The sequence below is a fragment of the Lissotriton helveticus genome, chromosome 3_1 (assembly GCF_964261635.1).
Source record: "Lissotriton helveticus chromosome 3_1, aLisHel1.1, whole genome shotgun sequence".
In the NCBI taxonomy this organism is placed as follows: Eukaryota; Metazoa; Chordata; class Amphibia; order Caudata; family Salamandridae; genus Lissotriton; species Lissotriton helveticus.
In genome coordinates, this window is record NC_136061.1 from 307492373 (window position 1) to 307514031 (window position 21659).

The 21659-nt window shown below is 46.8% G+C and overlaps 1 protein-coding gene across 1 annotated transcript in view; it reads right to left on the bottom strand.

Annotated features, from left to right (window-relative positions):
* Positions 1-847: 847 nt before the first annotated feature.
* LOC144824520 (pinopsin-like) overlaps positions 848-21659 on the bottom strand; it is a 170646-nt gene continuing 149834 nt past the window's right edge. The window contains exon 5 of the mRNA XM_078683585.1: positions 848-991. Within this exon, the coding sequence (XP_078539711.1) occupies positions 848-991 (144 nt within the window). The remainder of the gene's footprint in view (positions 992-21659) is intronic.

Genomic DNA, 21659 nt, shown 5'->3' on the forward strand with positions numbered 1-21659 from the left:
GCATCAGTCACCCTGGCCGCAGCACCACACCTCTCCCTTCATTATAAGTATACAACGATAGTATGGTCTTTAATATGTGTACCTGCCATTCTCTACTGCCTTAAAGAAGAATTGCGTACTACAAATAGGAATCATGAATGTCATATATTTAAAACATACATTTCTTAACAAAAACACTTTTCAGACTTCTGTAAATAAACATAAAGTGGGACCCAGTTGAATGACGAGGTTAGCATCGCCAAGCTCGATGGTTGATTAATACTGCAGTGCAAGGAGTTACAGATGACATATTCATGCTGCTGTCTTTATCGTTACAAACACTGTTAAAGGGTTGAGCTGACTCGAGATTCATCTGATTCGCAAAAAATGTTTATGCTTCGAGTTCAATTCTTTCATGATTTACGCTACATTGCAAGTGGTCAAGTAAACAGCATTTTACTTATTCATACTGGTTCAAATTAAAAGGGAATATTGTGCAAATCGCAAACAAAAGTTTGGGCGCAGGAATAAAGATAGTCACAAATTTTAAAGGATAACACAATGCATGATTAAAGGTGCAAATCATGTTGCATTCACGGAAGTGCAGGTAATTAAAGTGGCCAGCTTGAAAATCAAGCCTTTGCAATGCAATAGGTCTCGCATTACAGAAAGTTTGAGCTATTAGCGTTTCAAATAATAATGCAACACCAATAGCTCAAACTTTCAGTAATGTGAGACCTATTGCATTGCAAATGCTTGTTTGATTAGTTGCTGCGTAGATGGAAGAGAATAAAAACACTAAAATCTGCACTGGCGTTGCTCAGCAAGCGAGCTGGTCGATGTCGAGACTTCTAATGGAGGGCATCTCTCACGCTGGTGTGACTTTATTCCCGCCTCCCTCGGAAACGGAAGTGACGTCTGTGCGCGCGCTGCCCACGGTGGCACTCCCGTCCTCCTCGCCTCCGCGGGGGCTGCGGCCGCAGCAGATCAGCGTCAGCAGGCAGTTACGGAACTGTACACGAAGAAAAGACATTCTGTTACTGGCAGCCACACCGGGACAATATCATAACATTTTTCTTGCTAAAGGAAGTGAGCGTACAAAAGAAATAGAAATGCTCGAGGATGCCCAATTAGGAAGCAGGGTAAACAGGTCTCGCGATGCCTCATCTCTTAGCTAAACAAAAACCTTTCACTTTGACACAATGCACCCCTAACGCACCAGGCCCCTATTATGTTGTAAAAGTCCATACATGGTTGTCGCGGGCTGACTGGCTGTCTTTAACTACTCATTTGAACGTGGTGGTGTCGATGTCTGGACACACCACTGTCTGACTGACGCTTAAGGAGATGCAATTTTACAAGAGAAAGGTTTGAGGTCCGTGAATGCGGAAAAGCATACTCAAGCATTGCAGCGCATTACATTTTTTTGAAATATCGGCCCCCCAAGGCCCTCATAATCTTTCGAATACTGATGTACGCACCAGACGGAAAAACAAAAAATCGTGTATCCACGAGCACTCGAATAAATAAAGAGAATTAAAACGTTACATGGAAATGTTTTCCATATTAAAATGAATAAGTTTCAATAAAAATGACACAATGTAAATTGAATGTTATCATAACGAGTTTCATTGAATTTCCTTTCTTCAGAGATCGCAGCAACGCGCGACGGGTAAGCTAGTATTTCATAAAAACAAGCATTATTCGGTTAAAAGTAACTATAAAATATTTCATCAAAACAAGCATTTCATTATTTACATATAAAATAGAAACGAGTCTAAGTCTGTGATGTTAAAAATATAAAAGCAATATGATATCAGATTAAAAGGTTTACAAATATTTCATTTTTCTCCTGAACCATTTAGTGCAATTAAAAAAGGACACCATTAAAAAGCAAATTCATTTACCTTGCAGTTGTTATTAAAATAAAAAAGGAAGACTTCCTTACTCGTTTGTAATGTACACATTACTTTTTATACAGTTTGTAAAACAGAACATAATTTATAGGAGTTTGTGTGGAAATTCAATCTCAAGGGTATGGAGGAAAAACAGAAGGCCTTTTTTGACCTTCATCAACAAAGGCAACTTTAATACTGTCGTGTTAAGCCTAAAACGAGTCAAGAATTGCTGTGGGCAGAGTTGGTAGTAGCAGTCAAATAAAACTATACCCTCTGAGGTTAAGAGTGTACAATGAGCAATATTCAACCGTTTAGAAAGTTCCCTTGCATCCGCTTCTCATCACACATGTTTAAAAAACGGGTCTTAGTCTAATTTTTGGATATCTGAGCCACACAGTCAGGGTCACTAAATACTCAGGTTTACTCAAGTTTGAACATACATTTTCAATAAAGGCTAGCCAAGTGATTTGACGTGCCCGACCTAATGATAGACAAGCCTGTAAAATCAGGCAATTAAAAGCTGATTCTGGTTTGATCCATACAGCTTGCCATAATAAAATGACATTACTTGATAACGTCTTCAAGGTTATTTAAACCCGGCCCTAAGTGACTTATCAGGTTAGAGCAACTTATTGGGCGGGCCAAAATTCTCTTAAGACCACTATTTTCGACTTTTTGTAAAATACGGCAACAAAGCCCCAAACACCAGCTTCGTAACTCACCACAGAAACACATTTTGAATTATATGAAGTGCATAGTTCCACAACTGTTATTTGGCCAAGACTTTTTGCAAACTTAAATATTGACTCGGTTGCACTAACAAATTTGGCTTCCTTCTATTTTTCAGATGGGGCCAATTCCCTGCCAAATCGAATGGTACCCCCAGATAGCTGAAAGTATAGACCCTATCAATCTTGGTGCCAAGTACAGTATAAACCCGAGATGTGGCACCCCCTGGTCCACAAATCATATAATAGGTTTTACCCAAATTTGTTTTTAAATCGTGTTTTTCCATATAACTTTGCAGGCCGTTTGCCATTCTGGACATCAAAACCAGGTCCTCCGCATAAAGCATGATGGGAATGGCTTGAACACTCACTTTGGGCATAATCTGGATAAGGTGAGCTTCCAGATCATTCATTTATAAATTAAATAGGGAAGGGACTAACACACACCCTGTCTCACCCTTCTTTCTATCTTCTGAGTCTCACTCTGGCTGATGCATTGGAGTGCAGTTGCCACAGGAAACCTACTATATGCTCGTCAATACCTAAGCCTAACATGGCTGACCAGAGTCCATGAATGCAATGTGTAGGACACCGTGTTTAGCCACAGTATAGTTGCAGATCAATAGATGTAAGTTTAATTGCAGCACACAAAGACATGGGGTTTGGTGCCAAGCACAATTGCACCTATCCTTAGTGATTCCTTTATCTAAAGTTTAGGTGCAGCAGACCAGAGATTCAGAACCCCTAAACCTCTGAAGACAATCGTGTCTTATTCTCAAAAACAAATATACATTGGTCCAGCACTCTTGAATATAATTATAACTCATATAACAATATTTCTTCCAATAAAAAACAGACCGTAGCCGTAGCCAACGCGTTTCGTCCTTCAAGGACTTCTTTAGGGCGAATTATATAATTTTCTATGTTCTTTACGAATCAAGTATCTGTCTACCTTGTTTTTTGACATACAAGAAATACAGCCAAATAATTATAGGATAACCTGATGTCATATTGGACCCAACTAGAAAGACAGATACTTGATTCGTAAAGAACATAGAAAATTATATCAGTCGCCCTGAAGAAGTCCTTGAAGGACGAAACGCGTTGGCTACGGTCTGTTTTTTATTGGAAGAAAAAATTGATGGAATAAATAAAGAATATACTACAAACAACTCCACTGAATATTCATCATTTTTATTTGAACAAGTTCTGCTAGTATATGAAATGATTATTGTTATATGAGTTATAATTATATTCAAGAGTGCTGGACCAATGTATATTTGTAGATGTAAGTTTAATGTATGATCTATGCTGCACAGGCCATGCCTAAAACCATATTATACTACTAAAACAATGTTATTTTGCTCATCCCATGCTTCCAATCTTGTTAAAAAAAAAGTTTCACAATGATTACCATAGAATTAAGTATACTTTTGACATATAAGCACAGTTACCGATTCAGAGCATGCACTTGGTGGACCACATTTCTCTATAGAGTTGAGTATGCTCGTAAGGAGCTATGCCCACAAAGCATTATTATTTTTAAACAAGTCAAGTGGTATGGCATCGGGCAGGAGATTTACCCCTGGCACTTTTATTTATGGCACAGCGGACCTCTTCAAGTTCAAACTTTGAAGGTTGTATGGCTATATTTACCTTGTCCTTTCCGCTATTCATTGGTCTCCTAAAGAGGTCCGGTCACAGTATATATCTGCATAATGTTTGACCACGCTATCTGCTTTAATGTTTGTGGCAATGGTAGGTGCTGAGGTATCTTTAAAATAAGGCACCACCCTCCGAAAGGTGTTATTATCCTTTCTAATACTGCCATCTAGTAGAGCAGTCCAGGCATTTCCGATTACCTTTGTGCAATAGCTCGTTTATAATTACATCTTGTTCTTGAACTTCCGCCAGATCTCTGGGTGTACTTGTTAAAGGTAGCCTTAAGTTCCTGTTCTCTTCTGAGCATGAGTGATTAAACCAGCCCGGAATATTATGCTTAGTAGCAGAATGATCGCTGTTAATAGATTCCTAATTGCTGTTGCAATAAAATCAAAAACCGCCTTAATGTCATTTTCATTACTCAACTTATACAATTCAGGAGGTTGGTTTTTACAAGCTCTTTTCACATAATGTCCTGATCAAAGTCTAGCCAGAAAATTCTTGTCCATCGTTCCCTGCTACTTCAGTTTCTGCTGAACCAATCTTAAGTGGAACTTTCTTCACGTTCAGTCGAAAAGTTACAGATAGAGGGTTAAATACACTCCTGTGGTAATTTGTTATCCCATACGGAGGGGGAAACCCATGATCTAAGAAGAGTGTGCTCAACGATTTCTTTAACATTTTTGTACCCTACTGAGCTCAGAAAACAAGAAGTAAGTCACCTCTTCCTTGTTAGATAACCAAAGATGCAAAGTTCTGCAAAAAAACTGTTGTGCACACCTTTTTCCATTTTGACTAGTACACCGAGCAGTGGTTAAAGAAATCATGTTATATCTTTACAAACTCTAACGTTAAGGCACAGCAGTTGCTTACCCTCCTCTTCCCCGGGAGGGCGTGGCCAGCTGCTGAGAAAGATGGCCGCTCACTAGAGAGGCTCCCACAGCCAACCGCCAAAATCCCTTATCATCCGCTAAAATATCCGAGCCTGAGGTACCGCAGATGGAGACTAACATGTGACACCCCACCTTATTGAGGGGGTCTGCTGGACTTACAGAGTGAGAGGCGAGGTGAGGCCTGCTTGCGTGGTGCAGCTGGGAGCCATTGAAGGAGATTGACTGTGGACCTCGCAACAGTGTGGTAAGCGAGGAGCCCGGTCTCTACCTGTAAGAGGTGGCAGTCGAGACCGGAGAGGCAGGAGACACTGTTTGGTGAAGCGACAGAGACCTGTAAGGAGAGGTGACAACGTAAACTCCTGTGAGTCAGCAGAAACGACTCACCATGACCTGCGGCTCGGGGCCGGACAAGTGACGGGCTGCGGGCAGTGGCGGGATATGCTGGGATACGCAGCAGTGGCTGAGCGGCCCAGGAGTTGTGGACCCGGCAACATAGATGGGACACAACCTAAGAGCTACCGGAGGCCTACGACGCTGTAGCTGGTAAGAGCATGAGGCCCTCGAATATATCAAAGGGAAGCTCCAGTGGCTACCTGGGAAGGGGCATTCCCCCCCCCCCTTTGATTTACTACTGGATATCCATGCCAGTAACTCCTGCAACAGTGAGAGGTGAGCCGGGCAGCAGACCCTGCCGATATTTGCGGCAAGGCCCGAGGCCGAGGCAGCACAGGTGTACACACCTCGACCGACTGCGGTAGAGACCGATAGCACACCGTAATAAAATAACAATAGACCACAGAGCCAGAGAATAGCCCAGTGTTTTCACACCTGCCAACAGCCCGATCCCCTATACAGAAACAGATTAACATTTCACAGCAGCAGACCAGCCTACTCACCGGAACCAAGGACAGAGACCCAGTGGGACTCATAGTTGGGGTGACGATGACCATATTGACGCCTGGCAAAGCCGGAGGAGTTACGAAGAGTGCAGATATTACCAGGAGAAAAACAACAGGCCATGTGGTACATTGGAGCGCCCAGCGGCAGGCAGTGTTGAATACCTCGGTCAGTTACCTACCCTGGTCGGTCTACCTAGGCACCCCCTTTACAGACAGCGTAACATGACGGGAGGAAAGGGAATGTGCATCTCCCATCAAACCAAACTGGATACATTTTCATGCCAAAAGAGCCAGGAGGCAGTGGAAAGCTCTCAAGACCCACTGCAACCGCTCACCCAGCCAGGGTCTGAGAAGGAAGACCTCACACTTTACTATATCATGGCAGCCATTAACAGAGGGCGCACTTCCCTGGAAATGCGATTTGACTCAGTAATGATAGAGGTCTCACTCATCAGAGCTGAGTGTCGGAATATGGACAGGGTAGTCAATGTGGTGGAGGAGACAATGACAAATCTTCAGACCGACACGGAATTCCTCAAAAACAAGTCAGTGAACTCCAAGCTGCAGGCAAACCCTCAAAGCCAAACTTAATGACTATGACGGTAGGTCTAGCTGCAACAATGTCAGGATTATTGGAGTACCTAAGCGTGCAGCGGGACTGGCAGTGGATTTCTTGGTGGAGGAACTGATCCTTAAACACCTACAACTTCGTGGCCATTCTCGAATCCAGGAGCTCGCCCAAGACCAATTCTGGCCAGCATCTTCAACTTCAATATACTGCAGATAGCACCTAGTGCCCCACCAGTGCCTCATGAGAACAGTGCAATCACTTTCTTTCCAGACTTTACGATCAAAGTTCAGAGGCAGAAAAGACGTTATCTGGAAGTCAAATATGCCATGCTTTTGCCAGCAAAGCTGCACGTAGAAGCAGAAGGAAAGGCCTTGTTCTTCCCAAACCCTGATGAAGCATGGGAGCAGCTGGATGGATGGCAGCGAGTAGGAGGCTCCGGCCCGAATGCCAAAAGACACAAGCGAGCAAGGAAACCACAGAAACACACGGAATTGAGAACAGGAAGCAATAGCCAAGTCAAGGTGACTTGATGGATAAACAGCGGACCTCTCAGACAGATCCAGGATTGATGAGCAGGTGTCCCAACTGGTGACCGACCAGGTAGACCTACCAGGGTAGGTAACTCACCGAGGTATTCAACGCCACCTGCCGGCCGGCGGTCCAATGTACCACATGGCCTATTGGCTTTCTACCGGTAATATCTGCACTCTTCTTATGGCCCCCCTCGCCTTCATCGTCGAACACCACGGACTCAGCATAGTATCCTATGCTGACAACACCCGGCTAATCCTCTCTCTCACCAAGGACCCCGTCTCCACCAGGCTCCACTTCCAGGAAGTAATGAAGAGCATCACATCCAGGATGAGCAACAGCTGCCTGAAGGTCAACTCGTAGAAGACAGAAGTCCTCATCCTCAAACCCTCCCCCTCCGCATGGCACAACACCTGGTGGCCCACTGCTCCCGGCAGCCCTCCAACCCCCACGGACCAGGCCCGTAACTTCGGCATCGTACTCAACTCCTCAGTCTCCATGACTCGACATTCCAGCGCCGTCGCCTCCAGCTCACCCGCGTAGCTAGGGGGAGGCGGGGGGGCGGTCCGCCCCAGACGGCAGTTTTTTGAAGGCGGCAGCCGCGCGGCTCTGGCCCATTGCGGAGGCCTTTATAAATTATTTGGGGACAGTCACTGACACACACTACTGTCAGTCAGTGTACCCAAATTATAAAGGCGGCCGCAACGGGCCAGTGCCGCGCGGCCGTCGTTTGAAGTGCAGGCGCTGCCTGCGTAGTGCGAACCTGCTTGCAAAAACGAAAAGCAAAAAATGCAGCACACTGCGCATGCACCACGGTGCGCGACGTACGTACCTCAGCGTTTGTGATTGTTTCAGAACCACGGGCTGGACAGTCATGAAACGGGGTCTGAGCTCAACATCTCGAGGGGCCATGCCGTGCTGTCTGTCATTTGTCAGACGCAAAGTAATCTCTACCGAAATTATGTCCACCAGGGGTATTCAAACTAAAAGCTGCTGGGCGCGAAGTTTGTTTTTACTCTCCCATTACACTTGCGGGCAGAGAGACCTTGACACACGATTTTTACTCATTCGCGCCAGTCATCTGCCATGTGTTCTAGAGGTAGCCTTTGAAAGCTAAAAAGGACCCTGTTTGGCGCAGCATTGCTTCAGAATGGTGCCCGTGCTCTGGGAGGTGCTGTTCTGGCAGGCAGCCTTCGGGCTTGTCCTCGTGCACGGCCGGTCCCCTCGGACATGTGTGACGGTGGAATCGCTGGTCCATGCCGACAGTGCTGCCCGCAGCTAGGGCCGGAGCCTTCCAACGTGTGCGGTTCTCTGCAGAGCCAGGGCAGGAGCGCGCCGGTGCACGTGGACGAGCGGCCTGTACAACCTGTGGAACGTGTACCACTGGGCGAGTGGCCGGGCAAGTTCTTCAACCAGACCTGCCAATGTACAGGTAAGAGGCGTGCAAATTGCAGCGAACCGACAACTTCGAGCCTGAGGTACGGCACGCGTTACTTAATTCTGTATTTGTACAGTGCTTTCAGGGTTCCCAGGTCCATGAGAGGAGCTCATTGACCTTGCTTTCTAGGTCTCTGATCACATCCTTATTAAATCAGGACTACAAGTCCCAGAATGCGTTAATTGGATTTTGTCAGGCAGTTATTACTGGGTGGTTATGGCAGTGACTTGAGTAATCGTCGCCAAGTCTCTTGCCTTGTTTCTCTTAGCTGCCAAAAGCGGAATCCCTTTTAAAGCAGTGGGCGGCTATTCAGCACAAAAATGATTAAGATCTCAGATATAACGCAAATCACCCTGACATGGCATGCACACCCCTCTTCATGTTGTATCCCCTGGGAGCGCGTGCATGAATGTTTTTGCCGAAGTTCATTTTCTCTATGGGCACACGTCTTTCCCCTGTGCCCTAGCTACGCCGGTGAGTTGACTACATTATGCGGCTAGAAAGTCAAATTATGCAGCATACTATTGCACATTTTTTGATAGTATTACTTCATTGTTTTGTCACTTGTAGCCGTTATCACTGTGTGAACAAAGGTTTCAACCCATTAGCACTGGCGTAATACTCAAATACAGCAATAAGCAGCTTTCCACTGCGCAGCAACACATTGCTGCATTTTTAGTAACCTTTTATCTATTTTAGAAGAAGAAAAATTGTTTTTGTTGTTGAAACCTGCAGATTGTGCTGATGGGTTATGTGACAAATGTTCCTAACCCTGCCAAAAATGCTGCAGCCGTAGAAGTGCTTAATTGCAGTGGCACTGCTGTTAAATTGCCCACCGGGGCAGGGGTTGTGCCAAATGAAGTCACCTGTGCAGATCTGTTGATTAAAATAATTTTCCCAGTTTTGTTGATGTGCTTAATTCATGTTTCACTTGTGTACACATTATGACCTGTTAGCTTTGGACACATTTCTACTATATCCACAATTATGCACACAATCCTCTAATGCCTTCATCATTCATCTTTGTTTCCTACCTAATAATAATCCACTCCTTGTGTTTGTCACTACTGTACACAATCCAGTTATTCTTGCCACTAAAGCACACTAAATTACACACTACTGTAAGTATTTCCCATTATTCACATAACCCCTCATATTTGTCACCACTAAACCTGTTCCTTTTGTATGTTCCATATGCATGTATCTCATGTCTAACACTAATGTAGCCCTTGAGCAGCTGTGGGCTTCAATGTTGTACTTGTACCTGGAGTCTGCTACCCCAGTGACGGTCTGTTAATTAAGATTAACTGTTTTATCATGTTGTTAATTCTTCGACCCAACCGAAGCAAGGTCAGTTTGAGAAAAACTTCTATAGCTGACATTTCTGTCTCTTACTGCCTTGTTGTGATTGAGAGTAACTTGAGTGAATCTGAAGACACGTTAGATTAACAAGCCAGATCATGGACTTCATTGATGGATTCTAAGATTTCCTCACCACCTCTTCCATGTGACATGCTTAATCGTTCCTCTTGGGTGAATTCAACCTCCCAGATAACTCAAGATAAGCAAAGAAAAACTTAAACTGACTCTTCAACCAAATCTATACACTTAACTTGGTACACTGTTTTTCACAACCAACACACTCCAAAGGCCACAACCTCAACCATGTCTTCTGAATGTAACCATTAATCAATATACACCACCCTTACCCATGGTCTGGACCAACCACTTTGCCATCCCAGTCTCCCTGCTCGGGATCCTACCACCAAACCAAGCTCAAAACAAAAGAGAAGATCAAACCTTCAGATCCTTCAAAGGCTTCTCTGTAGGCAACCAATACTTTAACTCACTCTCACCCTATCAAATCCACATCAGACGCTAGCACCCCTTTAAAAAAAATTGGGTAAGCTATGTGAATATCCATGCCCCAATTGCAACACTCAAGGCAGGCCAAAACCTTCAGCTCCTTAGTACTCTAAAAACCTTGCTTGAAAATAAAAGGGACAACCAGCTACTCCACAAACAGTAGAATAAAACCATGTTAGGCTTATAAGGAGTCTCCCACTCCTCCCCACTTAGGACAGACTAACAAAGCTGCTATTCGATGGAAAGTGAAGACTAAGGTAGACCCGGGTGTACCCTCTTTGCTTAGCACTTGTGTTTTAGGAAGGCAGCAGTGCTTTAAATGGGCAGGTACTGAGTACTGGATCTTTTTTATTTTGAGACGGAGAGTACATGCACTTCTCAAGAGTGACGTAATTCGTTTAATTGGAGAGTACCGGCACTTCTCAAGAGTGATGTAATACGTTTAATTTGAAAGTACCGGCACTTCTCAAGAGTGACGTATTACGTTTAATTACAGAGTACCGGCACTTCTCAGAAACAAGCAACTACTCTGGTACAGGGTGCCTGCTCTTCAATATTTCCATTTCTAGCTTTGGAAGGCATAGGTAGGTAACATGCCTCAAGCTACTGTACATTTTTCAAGGACGAGCACAGGAAGTGATTCGTTTTTGCTTGTTTCATTGTAAGTAAGTTCTTTCACACCCAATTCCAGAGCTCAGCTTAGCAGCGGGCTGCCTATGTAGGAGAAGTTGTGAGCTTCGTCTGACTATTAGCGACGATACTATGTGTCTCTCAGACCTCTTTCAGGTGCTCGCCGTCCTTTTTCCCTAGCACGCCACCCAGGGGGCGGCAATCTGAAGGATAGCCCCGGGCGCCACAAGCTCTAGCTACGCCCCTGCTCCAGCAGCTTCAACACCCTCTGCATCCTCCGAAAGACCTTCAAATGGATCCCCCCCGAATCAAGGAACACCGTCACCCACGCACTCATAACCAGCAGACTGGACTACGGAAACGCCCTCTACGACGGGATACACAAACTACAGATCATACAGAACACTCGTCCTCGATATCCATCGGCAGGAACACATCACGCAACACCTGCGCAACCTCCACTGGCTCCCCATAGAGAAAAGATTCACTTTCAAGTTACTCACCCACGCCTACAAATGCCTCCACAACACCGGACCCCAATACCTCAATGAAAGAGTCGCATTCCACATACCCAAGAGAAACCTCTGAACCTCCGAAATTGTCCTCGCCGAAACACCGGGCATCCGCAAAACGAGGACAGGCAGAAGAGCCTTCTCCTACATAGCGGCCAGAACTGGAACGAGCTCCCTATCGACATCAGATGCACCTCTTCCCTTAACACCTTCAGGAAGACACTCAAGACCTAGCTCTTCGACTGAACAGAGCTGCAAAATCCCCACTCCCCCTAGTGCCTTGAGACCCCCACAGGTGAGTAGCACGCTTCATAATTCCCTGATTGATTAATTGGAAGCTCCAGACGGCCTACGTCTCTTCCCACTGCAACAGAATAAACACTGACTCAGCAAATATAAAAGCCATTGTGCAATGTGGGGAGGTAGCTCAGTTCTTCAAGCACAGGCTGTTGAGATCTTTATGCCAGCTACACTTCACATGTTCATATTCCTGTAGATCAGCTCTGGTGTTTATCGTTCTGCGGTCTGTAAAATGACCAAGCTGTAGGACTACTTATAATAAAGGCTTTTATTTACAGAGCTTCTTATATGCAGGATGTGAGGTTTGTGGTGCACTATATGGCATTGTTATGCAACCTTACTGTGTAATATTCTCACAAAACTGTCTTGGGTCCAGTCAGGCTAATCTGTAAAATCTGGGTGGCTGTAGCTTTGAGTAGCAAGGCTTAAACAAATAAACATGTGTAAAGCATTTAGAAGCACCAAACCAAACAACTAAATGAGAAATTCTCGCAACACAAAAGAAATCCAACACCAATTTTTAAAAATAGATTATAATTTTATCAAATATTTAGATGCCAAGATGAGCAAAATCCAGCAGAGGGTTCCAGAAACATAGATTTTTAAATAAAATAGAAATCGCAGCCTTTTAGACCAAAGGGTAAACAAGTATTGGCGACCATAAAGTTTAGAAACTTTTGAAAAGTTTAAACGAGTTGTGTTCTGCTGTTCCGGCCCAAGTAGGGTGACCAAATCCGACAGAGAGAAGGTCAGAGGAGCCAGTAAGAAGCAGTTGGACAGTTATCCGCTCACCAAAGCATTCTCAAGTTCAGACCACACTTTCCATCAACACCGCTATAGACTTCAATGGAGTGGTCCCGATGTTGAGGATGCTGAAAAATGCTCTAGGTGCTGTGTCAATGGAGGTGTCCTTGCAGTTATTCCTCGGACCACAGGTTTGGTGAGACAACTTTGGCCACAGGGGTGGGGTCTCTAAAAGTCTATTTTGAGACAGTATAAGGCTGCCGTACACAGTGGGTCCAGTGGTATCCTTTGGTAAAGGCTGGTGTCCATCTTAGGCAGCCAATCTTGACACAGATTGCAATCCTGGGTCCAGCAAACTTGGATGCAACTTTTGGCCATCGAAGATTGGTCTCTTGCCAGCAGTGATTCAAAGAATGTGGCCACTGACTCGCCGGGGTGGGCGTCTTCAATTTTGATGGCCCTAGTGCTGGTTCCAGGGGATCATCTGACTGACACTTGAAGTCACTTCTTTGACCTGGGGCTCGGAAGCGATTTTTCCATGAGCCAGGAGCCACAAGGACAGTCCTCTCTTTGTTATCGCAAACTGCAACAGGTGCAGTCCAGCAAATGGTGCAGCCTCTCTTGCCAGGCCCAGGGGTCAGCAGGGCAGTCCTTCTTCAGTTCTTTCTACAATTCCGTTGTGATCTGAGGTTTAGAGTGCCATGGGTGCCTTATTTATGCCTTTAAAGTGCCCTTGGAGGATGATTTAGTCACTAGCCAATGGGCTACCAGGATCCCTCCTGCCCTGTGACGACCTCCGGCTGTGTGGCATCTAGCAAACCCAGAGTGCACTATTCTGCCCACTCTCAAGTTGCCTGAACCCTTATTTAGATGTTAGGAGCTTGGTAGCCAACCCTAGATGTGTCTTGTATTTGTTACAAATCTATAAATAAAGTTTAAAAAAAACCTAGAGGTGTGGCCACCTCTGTGCTACACATCCATGGTAAAACTGGTTGCACAGGGCTCCCCTCTCTGTTCCCGCTGCCATCCCGTCTCCCTGAACAAAGGGACAGCCCTTCAGGAGTGATATTGCCATTTGCCCACCAAAGCCCGCTTTGCCTTTAAAGCTAGCCTTTTGGGACAACACCCTGAGGGGTTTCCTGCAAGGGGGAGGTGACACCTTCCTCAGTACGGACTACTATTGTTCCTGAGCTTTTGAGTCGTTCACATGGCTCCCCAGTAGGGCAGAAGGCTGTCTGGTGGCCAGCAACTGTGTTTGTCATTGACATTGATGACACTCTGGGCCCATATAGAGGTTCTTTAGAGGTGATGGATGCTGATTATGAAACTGACAATGATGTGGTTGGTCCAGGTGACGGGCCTATGTATTTTGACCCTGATGTTGTTGAACGATCTGAAGACGGGGTCCAAATGTGTCCCTCGGCATGGGTGGGATTTGAGATGCTTTGGGTTAGTACTCCGACCTGCAATGGCAGGCCGACCACATGTTTTAATAACATCCTAAGTGCAAGTACGCACACCAGCTAGCAATGGCAGGCGGGACCCATGTTTAAGCACCATATGTGCAAGTGCGCACACGCAGGTAAGCACCATTTCCTAATGATTGTAGGAAGAGCATGCACAATTTCACACTGCATTTACAGTGGGAAGCTGCCCAGAGCCCCGAGTCCACTGAAAGGGAATCAGCAAAACCCAGGAGGAAAAACCAAAAAATTTAGAGAAATGCTACCTGTTGTGTATCAGTTTTAACATGCACCCCCCAGCCGAGAGTGGGGGAGGGGGTTCTACTAAGCTTCCAGGTAGTCCTCCTCACTAAGGTGGAAGAACCTAGAAAGCCAATCTGCGTTTGAGTGGTCGACCACTGGATGGTGCCCCACCCTAAAGTCCATCCCCTGTAAGGAAATGGACCACCCCAACAGCTTTGGATTCTTGCCTCTCATCTGCATTAGCCACCTGAGTATGTGGCCAGTTTGAACCAAGAAGTGAGTGCCAAACAAATACTTCCTCAACTTCTTCAGGGCCCAGACCACCATGAAAGCTTCCCTCTCAATAGCTCTCCACCTTTGTTCCCCGGGAAGTAACCTTCGGTAGATAAAGGCTACTGGCTGGTCTAATCCCTCCTCGTTCAGCTGAGACACTACCGCCCAGATAACTTGTTCAGAGGCATCTGTCTGAACAAAGAATTCCCAAGAGAAGTCAAGGGTCCGGAGCACAGGATCTATGCACATAGCCTGTTTGAGGGAGTCAAACACCATTTAGCGGGGCCTTGGTCCATATTACCTTCCTGGGCTGCTCCTAAAAAGTCAGTTCCGTCAACCATGTTGCCCTATTCGTTGATGAACCTCCCGTAGTAACCGGCAAGGCCGAAGAATACTCTGACACCCTTCTGGGTTTTGGGGGCCCCGCAGGACAGGATGGCTTCAACCTAGGCCTGAAGGGGATGCACCCCACCCAGGCCTGCCCGGTGTTGCACGTAAACCACTGATCCATGCCCTATCTGGCACTGATTGGTCTTGATAAAAAGGTCTGCTTGCTGCAGGACGTGAAGTGCTTCCTGGAGTGAAATAGATGATCACCCCAACTGTAACTTAAGACGGCAATGCCGTCTAGATACGTGGCTGAGAAGTTCTCTATACCAGCAAGGACCTGGTTCACCGGCTCCTGGAAGATGGCTTGGGCATTTTTGAGCCTGAAGGGCTTGACCGGGAATTGGTAATGTCCTTCCGGAGTGGAGAAGGCAGTATTTTCCTTAGCTCCCTCGGTGAGGGCGATCTGCCAGTACCCGAAATGAAGTCGAAGGTACTCAAATACTGGGCCATGCCCAAAATGTCGATCAGTTCATCTGTCCGCTGAATTGGATGGGCATCCATCGTGGTCACTGAGTCTAGCCTCCTATAGTCCACACAGTATCTTAGTTTTGGAGGGGTGCCCGCCGGAGTGGCCTTTGGCACCAGAACTACCGGACTGAACCAGGGGCTGCTAGAGGGCTCTATGACCCCTAATTCCAGCGTATTAGACACACCCACCTTGATTCTAGACCTCACCTTATTCAAAAACTGGTAAGAATTGATCTTGACAGGGAGGTTGCCACATGTGTCCACCTCATGGGTGCACAGATGGGTAGTACCCAGGATAAAAGAGAACAAAAGGTTAACTGCCCCAACACCCGGTGACAGTCCCTCTGCTGGTCAGGATTTAAGGTGGGGGACAGGATTACTCCTCCCACCAACCTATCCATTTCCTTAGAGTCCAAGAGGTCGGTGAGAGGTTCACTCTCCTCTTCCTCCTCCCCTTCCATCACCATTAGCATGGTGACCTCTCAAAGTGCGGCATGAGGCGTTTGATGTGCAGTACCCGGAGCGGCTGCCTCGGGGTCATGAGATCTACCAGGTAGGTGGTCTGCCCCTTCCTCTCACTCACCACATAGGGCCCGGAACATCGGCCCTGGAGGACCTCAGGTTCTACAGCCTCTAACACCCACACTTTCTGTCCAGGTGTCAACTCCACAGGCGTGGAGTTCCTGTCATACCACTCCTTCATGTCCTCCTGGCTGGCTTCTAAGTTGTGAGAGGCTTTCTTCCACAACCTGGCCATTTGGCTCCAGAAGGCCAGCATGTAGCTTACTACATCCCTGGGTGTTCTCTTGGGAGCCTTCCTCAGGCCTCCTTGACCAAACTCGGAGGTCCCCTGACGGAGTGCCCCAATAGAAGTGTAAAGGGGCTAAAGCCTACTGCCTTCTGAGGGACCTCCCGCTAGACGAACAGCAGGCATGGCAAGAGGACGTCCCAATTATTCCTCAGGGCCTCTGGTAGGCCACTGATCATGCATTTCAGGGTTTTGCTGAATCTCTCCACGAGCCCATTAGTAGAGGTGGTATGGGGTGGAGAATTTAAATGTCACTCCACACTCGTTTCACATACCCTACATGTATGCTGACATGAAGTTCATGCCCCTGTCAGACACCGCCTCCTTGGGGAATCCCTCTCAGGTAAAAATCCACATCAGGTCCTAAGACAGTGAGGTCGGGGTCCTCAGAGGGATCACCTCCAGGTACAGAGTGATGTGATTCACAAGAACCAGGATGAACCTGACAACTAGAGACGTCTGGGGATCCTATTATGTCAATGCCCACCCTCTCAAAAGGGGGTGTCAATGACGGGCAAGGGATTAAGAGGAGCTTTGGGTTTATGCCGCACCTTACCACTGGTTTGGCAGGTCACCCAGGTCCTGCAGAATGCATTTAAAGACACCCTGAGTCTGGGCCAATTAAAGTGAGCAGCAAGTTGGGCAAATGTCTTGTCCTGGCCCAAATGTCATGCCAGGGGAATGTCATGGGCCAGTTCCAATAGGAAGGCCCAATAACAGTGGCGAACCACCAGGGCCCTGCAGGCCCCCTGGCCAGGAGCCTAAGACTCACTGTAAAGAAGGTTGTCCTGCCAGGAAAGGTGATGAGCCCTGGATTCATCACCGGCTGCTTGAGTCTCAACTTGCCGCCTCAGGCCCTCAAGGGTGGGGCACTCTCTGTGTGCCCTACAGAACTTTTCCCTGTTGGGGCCCCCTTCCACTTGCCAACCGGCAAGCTCGGGCAGGGCACCAAGAGGAGTAAGTCCTCTTCAGTGGACTCTGGGATCGACTCGGCCAGTTCCCCATCCATCTCACCGGAGATATATTCCGAGGAGGGTTTCCCCCGTTCTTGTCCTCTCCTCTTATTAGGAGGGGGCTGGCCCATTGTTCCAGGCTCCATCCCCTTTTGACTCTCTTCTCAGGAAGCCATGGACCGTGTGGTAGCACAGATCCAGTTGGGTAAACCCTACATCTCCACATGAGCCCGGAGCTTATCTTCCTTCCAGATACTGTGCTCCAGGTCATTACCAACAGACAAGCCACCGCCATGGCGGGGCTTACAGCTATCTTCAACGGGCCGTAAACCTCTTCCAATCCGAATGGCACCTGGGCCACCAGGAAACAACCTTTAATACCTTAACATAGTCATGCTGACCCCTGATTTCCTCAGAGCCTCCCCCCTGCCCATTGATGGATTGATGGTGACCCTTTGCCTATACTTTGCTGTATTATCAAGCATTTGGATCCTGAAAACCATCCTTGGAACCATCTCACTGTCACTCAGGGACACTAGGGTGACACCACTAAACTCTCCCGATTACCTGGGACCAGCCCCTCTCCTATGACTATGCTGGGTGCCCCTCAAGCTTTTATTCTAGTGGGCAGGTGCACTTGCTTTGGACACTTAAGATTTCCTTTATAGTGTCCATACTGGTACCACTCATAGCACTTAGGGGTCTTTGGCAGCAAACTCTGGTCTGGGTAAGTTTTTTGGAGCGGAGGGGCCAGATTCCTAAGGAATTAGGACAGACCCTTTTCCCAGGGAATGTTTTTGAGGGATGACAGAAGACTCCTTTTTTGGGCACCTGCCTCCTTCTTTTGGAGGGGACCCATGTCCACCTTTTGGGAGTCCCCCCCCCAATTATCTTTTTGGACACACTGGTGCTGGCCCTGAGGTCTACTGCCTCAGCAAACTTCCGGCAATCCACCGGCTTGCTATCCACCAGGTGTTGGCGCAGGTTGGTGAAACAGGTCACGAGGAGATGCTCCCTCAAGACCAAGTTATACAATCCATCATAATCATTGACCTTACTGCCCAACACCCAACTCTTCAGTGCCTTATCCACATAGTCTAAGAAGCCTACCCAGGTTTGTTTGGTCAGCTTGTGGCTGGTCCTAAACCGCTGGCAGTGTTTCTCCGAGGTCATTCCAAACTTATTGACCAACACAGTCTTCATGGCATGGTAGTTAGTCTGGTTCCCCATGTCCAGTGTAAGGAGGGTGTTCCTCCCACATGGGACATGAACCACCATAAACTACCACCCCAGCTCTTTTCGGGAACCCGGTGTACCTTCAAAATCACTTCATAGGCTGCTAACTATTTGTCGATTTTGTCCCACCCCTGGTAATCCTGTACCATATCTTTTGCGATTCAAACTCTACTCTCACTGTGAGACACTGCAGGGGTGCTGCCACCATTACTGTTGTTGGACCCTATATAGTGGGCTCTAAGGTCCAACTCTCTGAGGCTAAGCTCTTGCCCATCTTTTTCTCTTCTATGGTTAGTGTCTTTTCAACCAGAGCTTGCTCATTGTCCAATCTGACCAGGTCTTGCTCCTTTTCCAATTTAGCAAGGGCTATGGACTGCTCCTTGGCAGTCCTGGCAAGCTCTATCTTCAGCTTCCTTTCTTCCCTCTTGTCCTCCAGTTCCTCTGAGGACAGGTTCCTCGAAGATTTACTACTACCAGATCTAGAGTGGCTTCCAGGTCTGGGAGAAGAGGGTCCTCTTCTCTGGTTGATCAGTGGAAGTGCAGGCGGTGATTCAGGTAGGTGGCTCCTTGATCATGGATGGCTTTGTAGGCATGGGTCAGGACCTTGAAGTGGCATTTCTTCTGAACTGGAAGCCAGGGGTCCTTCAGGTAGTGGGTGACGTGGGTTCTCTTGGGCTGGTTAAGGATCAGTCTGGCCTCTGTGTACTGGATTAATTGAAGTCTGTTTCGAGGCGGTGCCTGCAAAGAGTGCTCTGCCGTAGTCTAGTCGGGTAGTCATGAGGCCCTGCATTAAGGTCTTCCGGGTGCTAATAGGAAGCCACTTGAAAATCTTGCTGAGCATGCAGAGAGTTTGGAAGCCGGCTGAGGAGACGGCGTTTACTTGGCATTTCATGGATAGTTTGCTGTTGAGGATGATGCCGAGGTTGCGAGCGCGATCTTTTGGCATGGGAGTGGGTCCGAATTCTGAAGGCTTCCAGGATTCATCCCAGAAGGCACTGTGCTTGCCAAAGATGAGGACTTCCCTGATAATGTGGTTGGAGACGGTGTCAAAGGCTGCGGAGAGGTTAAATAGGATCATGGCAGTTGATTCTCCTCTGTCCAGTAGTGTTCGGATGTCATCTGATGCAGCGATCAGGTCTGTTTCGGTGCTGTGGTTGGCTCTGAAGCCTGATTGTGGGGGGTACAGTAGGTTGTACTTCTCCAGGTGTTTGATGAGTTGGAGGTTGAGGGCCTTCTCCAGGACTTTGGCACGGAACAGAAGTAGCGAGATGGGATGGTAGTTCTGGAGCTCACTAAGGTCAACCGAAGGGTTGTTGAGGAGTGGTCTGACAGCTGCATGTTTCAGCTCGTACATTGCATTGCTGTATGCTTATTTATGCTTCACAGTCGGAGCTTCAGAAAGAATACATTGCTCATCACAGCAATGTTTACCTTGAGCCGAGGGCTGCAAAGGCAGTGCCAGGGATCTCAAGGGGTTTCAAGAAACAGTTCATGAAAGCAACAAACTTTGGTTTGCTCGCCTACATTTTTCCACAATTATGCTGATGTTGCTTCAAAAGTGAATACTTCACCACAATTTGTTATCGACCAAATGTGAGGTCATATTAATGAGTTTTTTAACCTAATGTGACATCTTACTACTACATATATATCTGAATTAGTGATACTCAAAGTGAAATAATGTTGCTGTCTCATATGTATATGCTTCTCGAAGTGAGTAGCCTAACATTTTTTGCATGGTCTTGTTATGGCCACCATAAAACAAAGATCAGACTCTAGGATGCACACAAAAATGATTCCTAAGTAATGGCAAATTCCCCATAGTGTCAGAGAAGACAAAAAATCCTGTATGGGGAGAAAAAAATAGAAGCTTATTTATGAAAAAGTCATGCAGTGCAGTGCAGCAAATTAACCTAATGCTCTGTGTGATGGGTAAAGGGCAGGAATGTGTTGTATTCAAGGCAATATGGTGCATTCCTGCCTTTTCCCCTGCTTTGGTATCCCCACTGGGTAGCCTAGCCCAAAAACAGGCACCCTTGCACCATCATGAAAGGGTGCCTGCGTTGCATACAGGATTGTTGGTGTGCAGGAAAGTGCCCTGAGAGGCATTTTCCTCTATCTACGTGTGCTACATAATGCAGCACACATTGAAAGAGGAAGTAACAAGGATAAAGAAATATATTTCTCCTTGTTATGCCTCTCCTGGGAAGGTGTATCTTTTGCCACATACCTAGGTTTACAAGTGAGGGTAAATCTGGGAATGCGTCAAAAGCCATGGGAGTTGCATGGGAACACCCATACAAAGCCCATGGAACGCCAACCCAGGGCAGAGTATGGCAACGCAGCGATTTTTGCTGTGTTGGCTTACTCCAGATTTATGGACCAGCTCAGGACCACGCAAAAAGACCTTGTGTGGCTTCATAAATCTGACTTAAGATTTGCGTCACTCTTTCACCACATTGCGTGCTGCAAGAGTGATGCAAACCAGCTCGTAACTGGGCCCATGGCATCTGAGATTACCATAATCAAAAATGTGAGCTACACATTATCCTGTATGAAAATGGGAAGGTCCTGATCCAATCTTTATCAACCTCCATAGCCTAACTAAATTGCCCCACATCCATTCAACCCATCTACTGATTGTCACCCGCACAGCCCTTTGGAGTTGAAGCCAGGCAACACAATTGCAACTTAACTCAAGACATTTGTGATCATACCCTAGCAAAAGCTACTCATGCACTGACAGACTGAAATACTGTGACGCATCAGACCCACAGCCTTCCTGATAGACACCACTTCCCCTTGATGCAGCCTCCTGCAATGTTGTGTGAGTTAGCAATGACGGTATCCTTTTGGCTCCTGATGGACTCCGTAGAACTGTGACATAAGTGTTAGAGCGTAGTGAAGTGCATGCAGGTTTAGAATGTTGGGTTTGTGGTTACACGCAGAGGAATAAAGAGGTGTTTTACTAAGCTCAGTGTGTGGCGGGTACCCAGGCTGGGGCGGACACTCCACCTCCCTCTGTCAAGTAACTTCCAGTGCAGTCCCGCTGCAGCAAAATGGCAGCAAACAAACTGACTCTTCACAGAAGGACTCAACCTAGATTTGATTCTCATGAGAGCTGGGTTTACTCTCCTTAATCCTCTTTACAGCCATTTACTGCCGAGTAAAGTG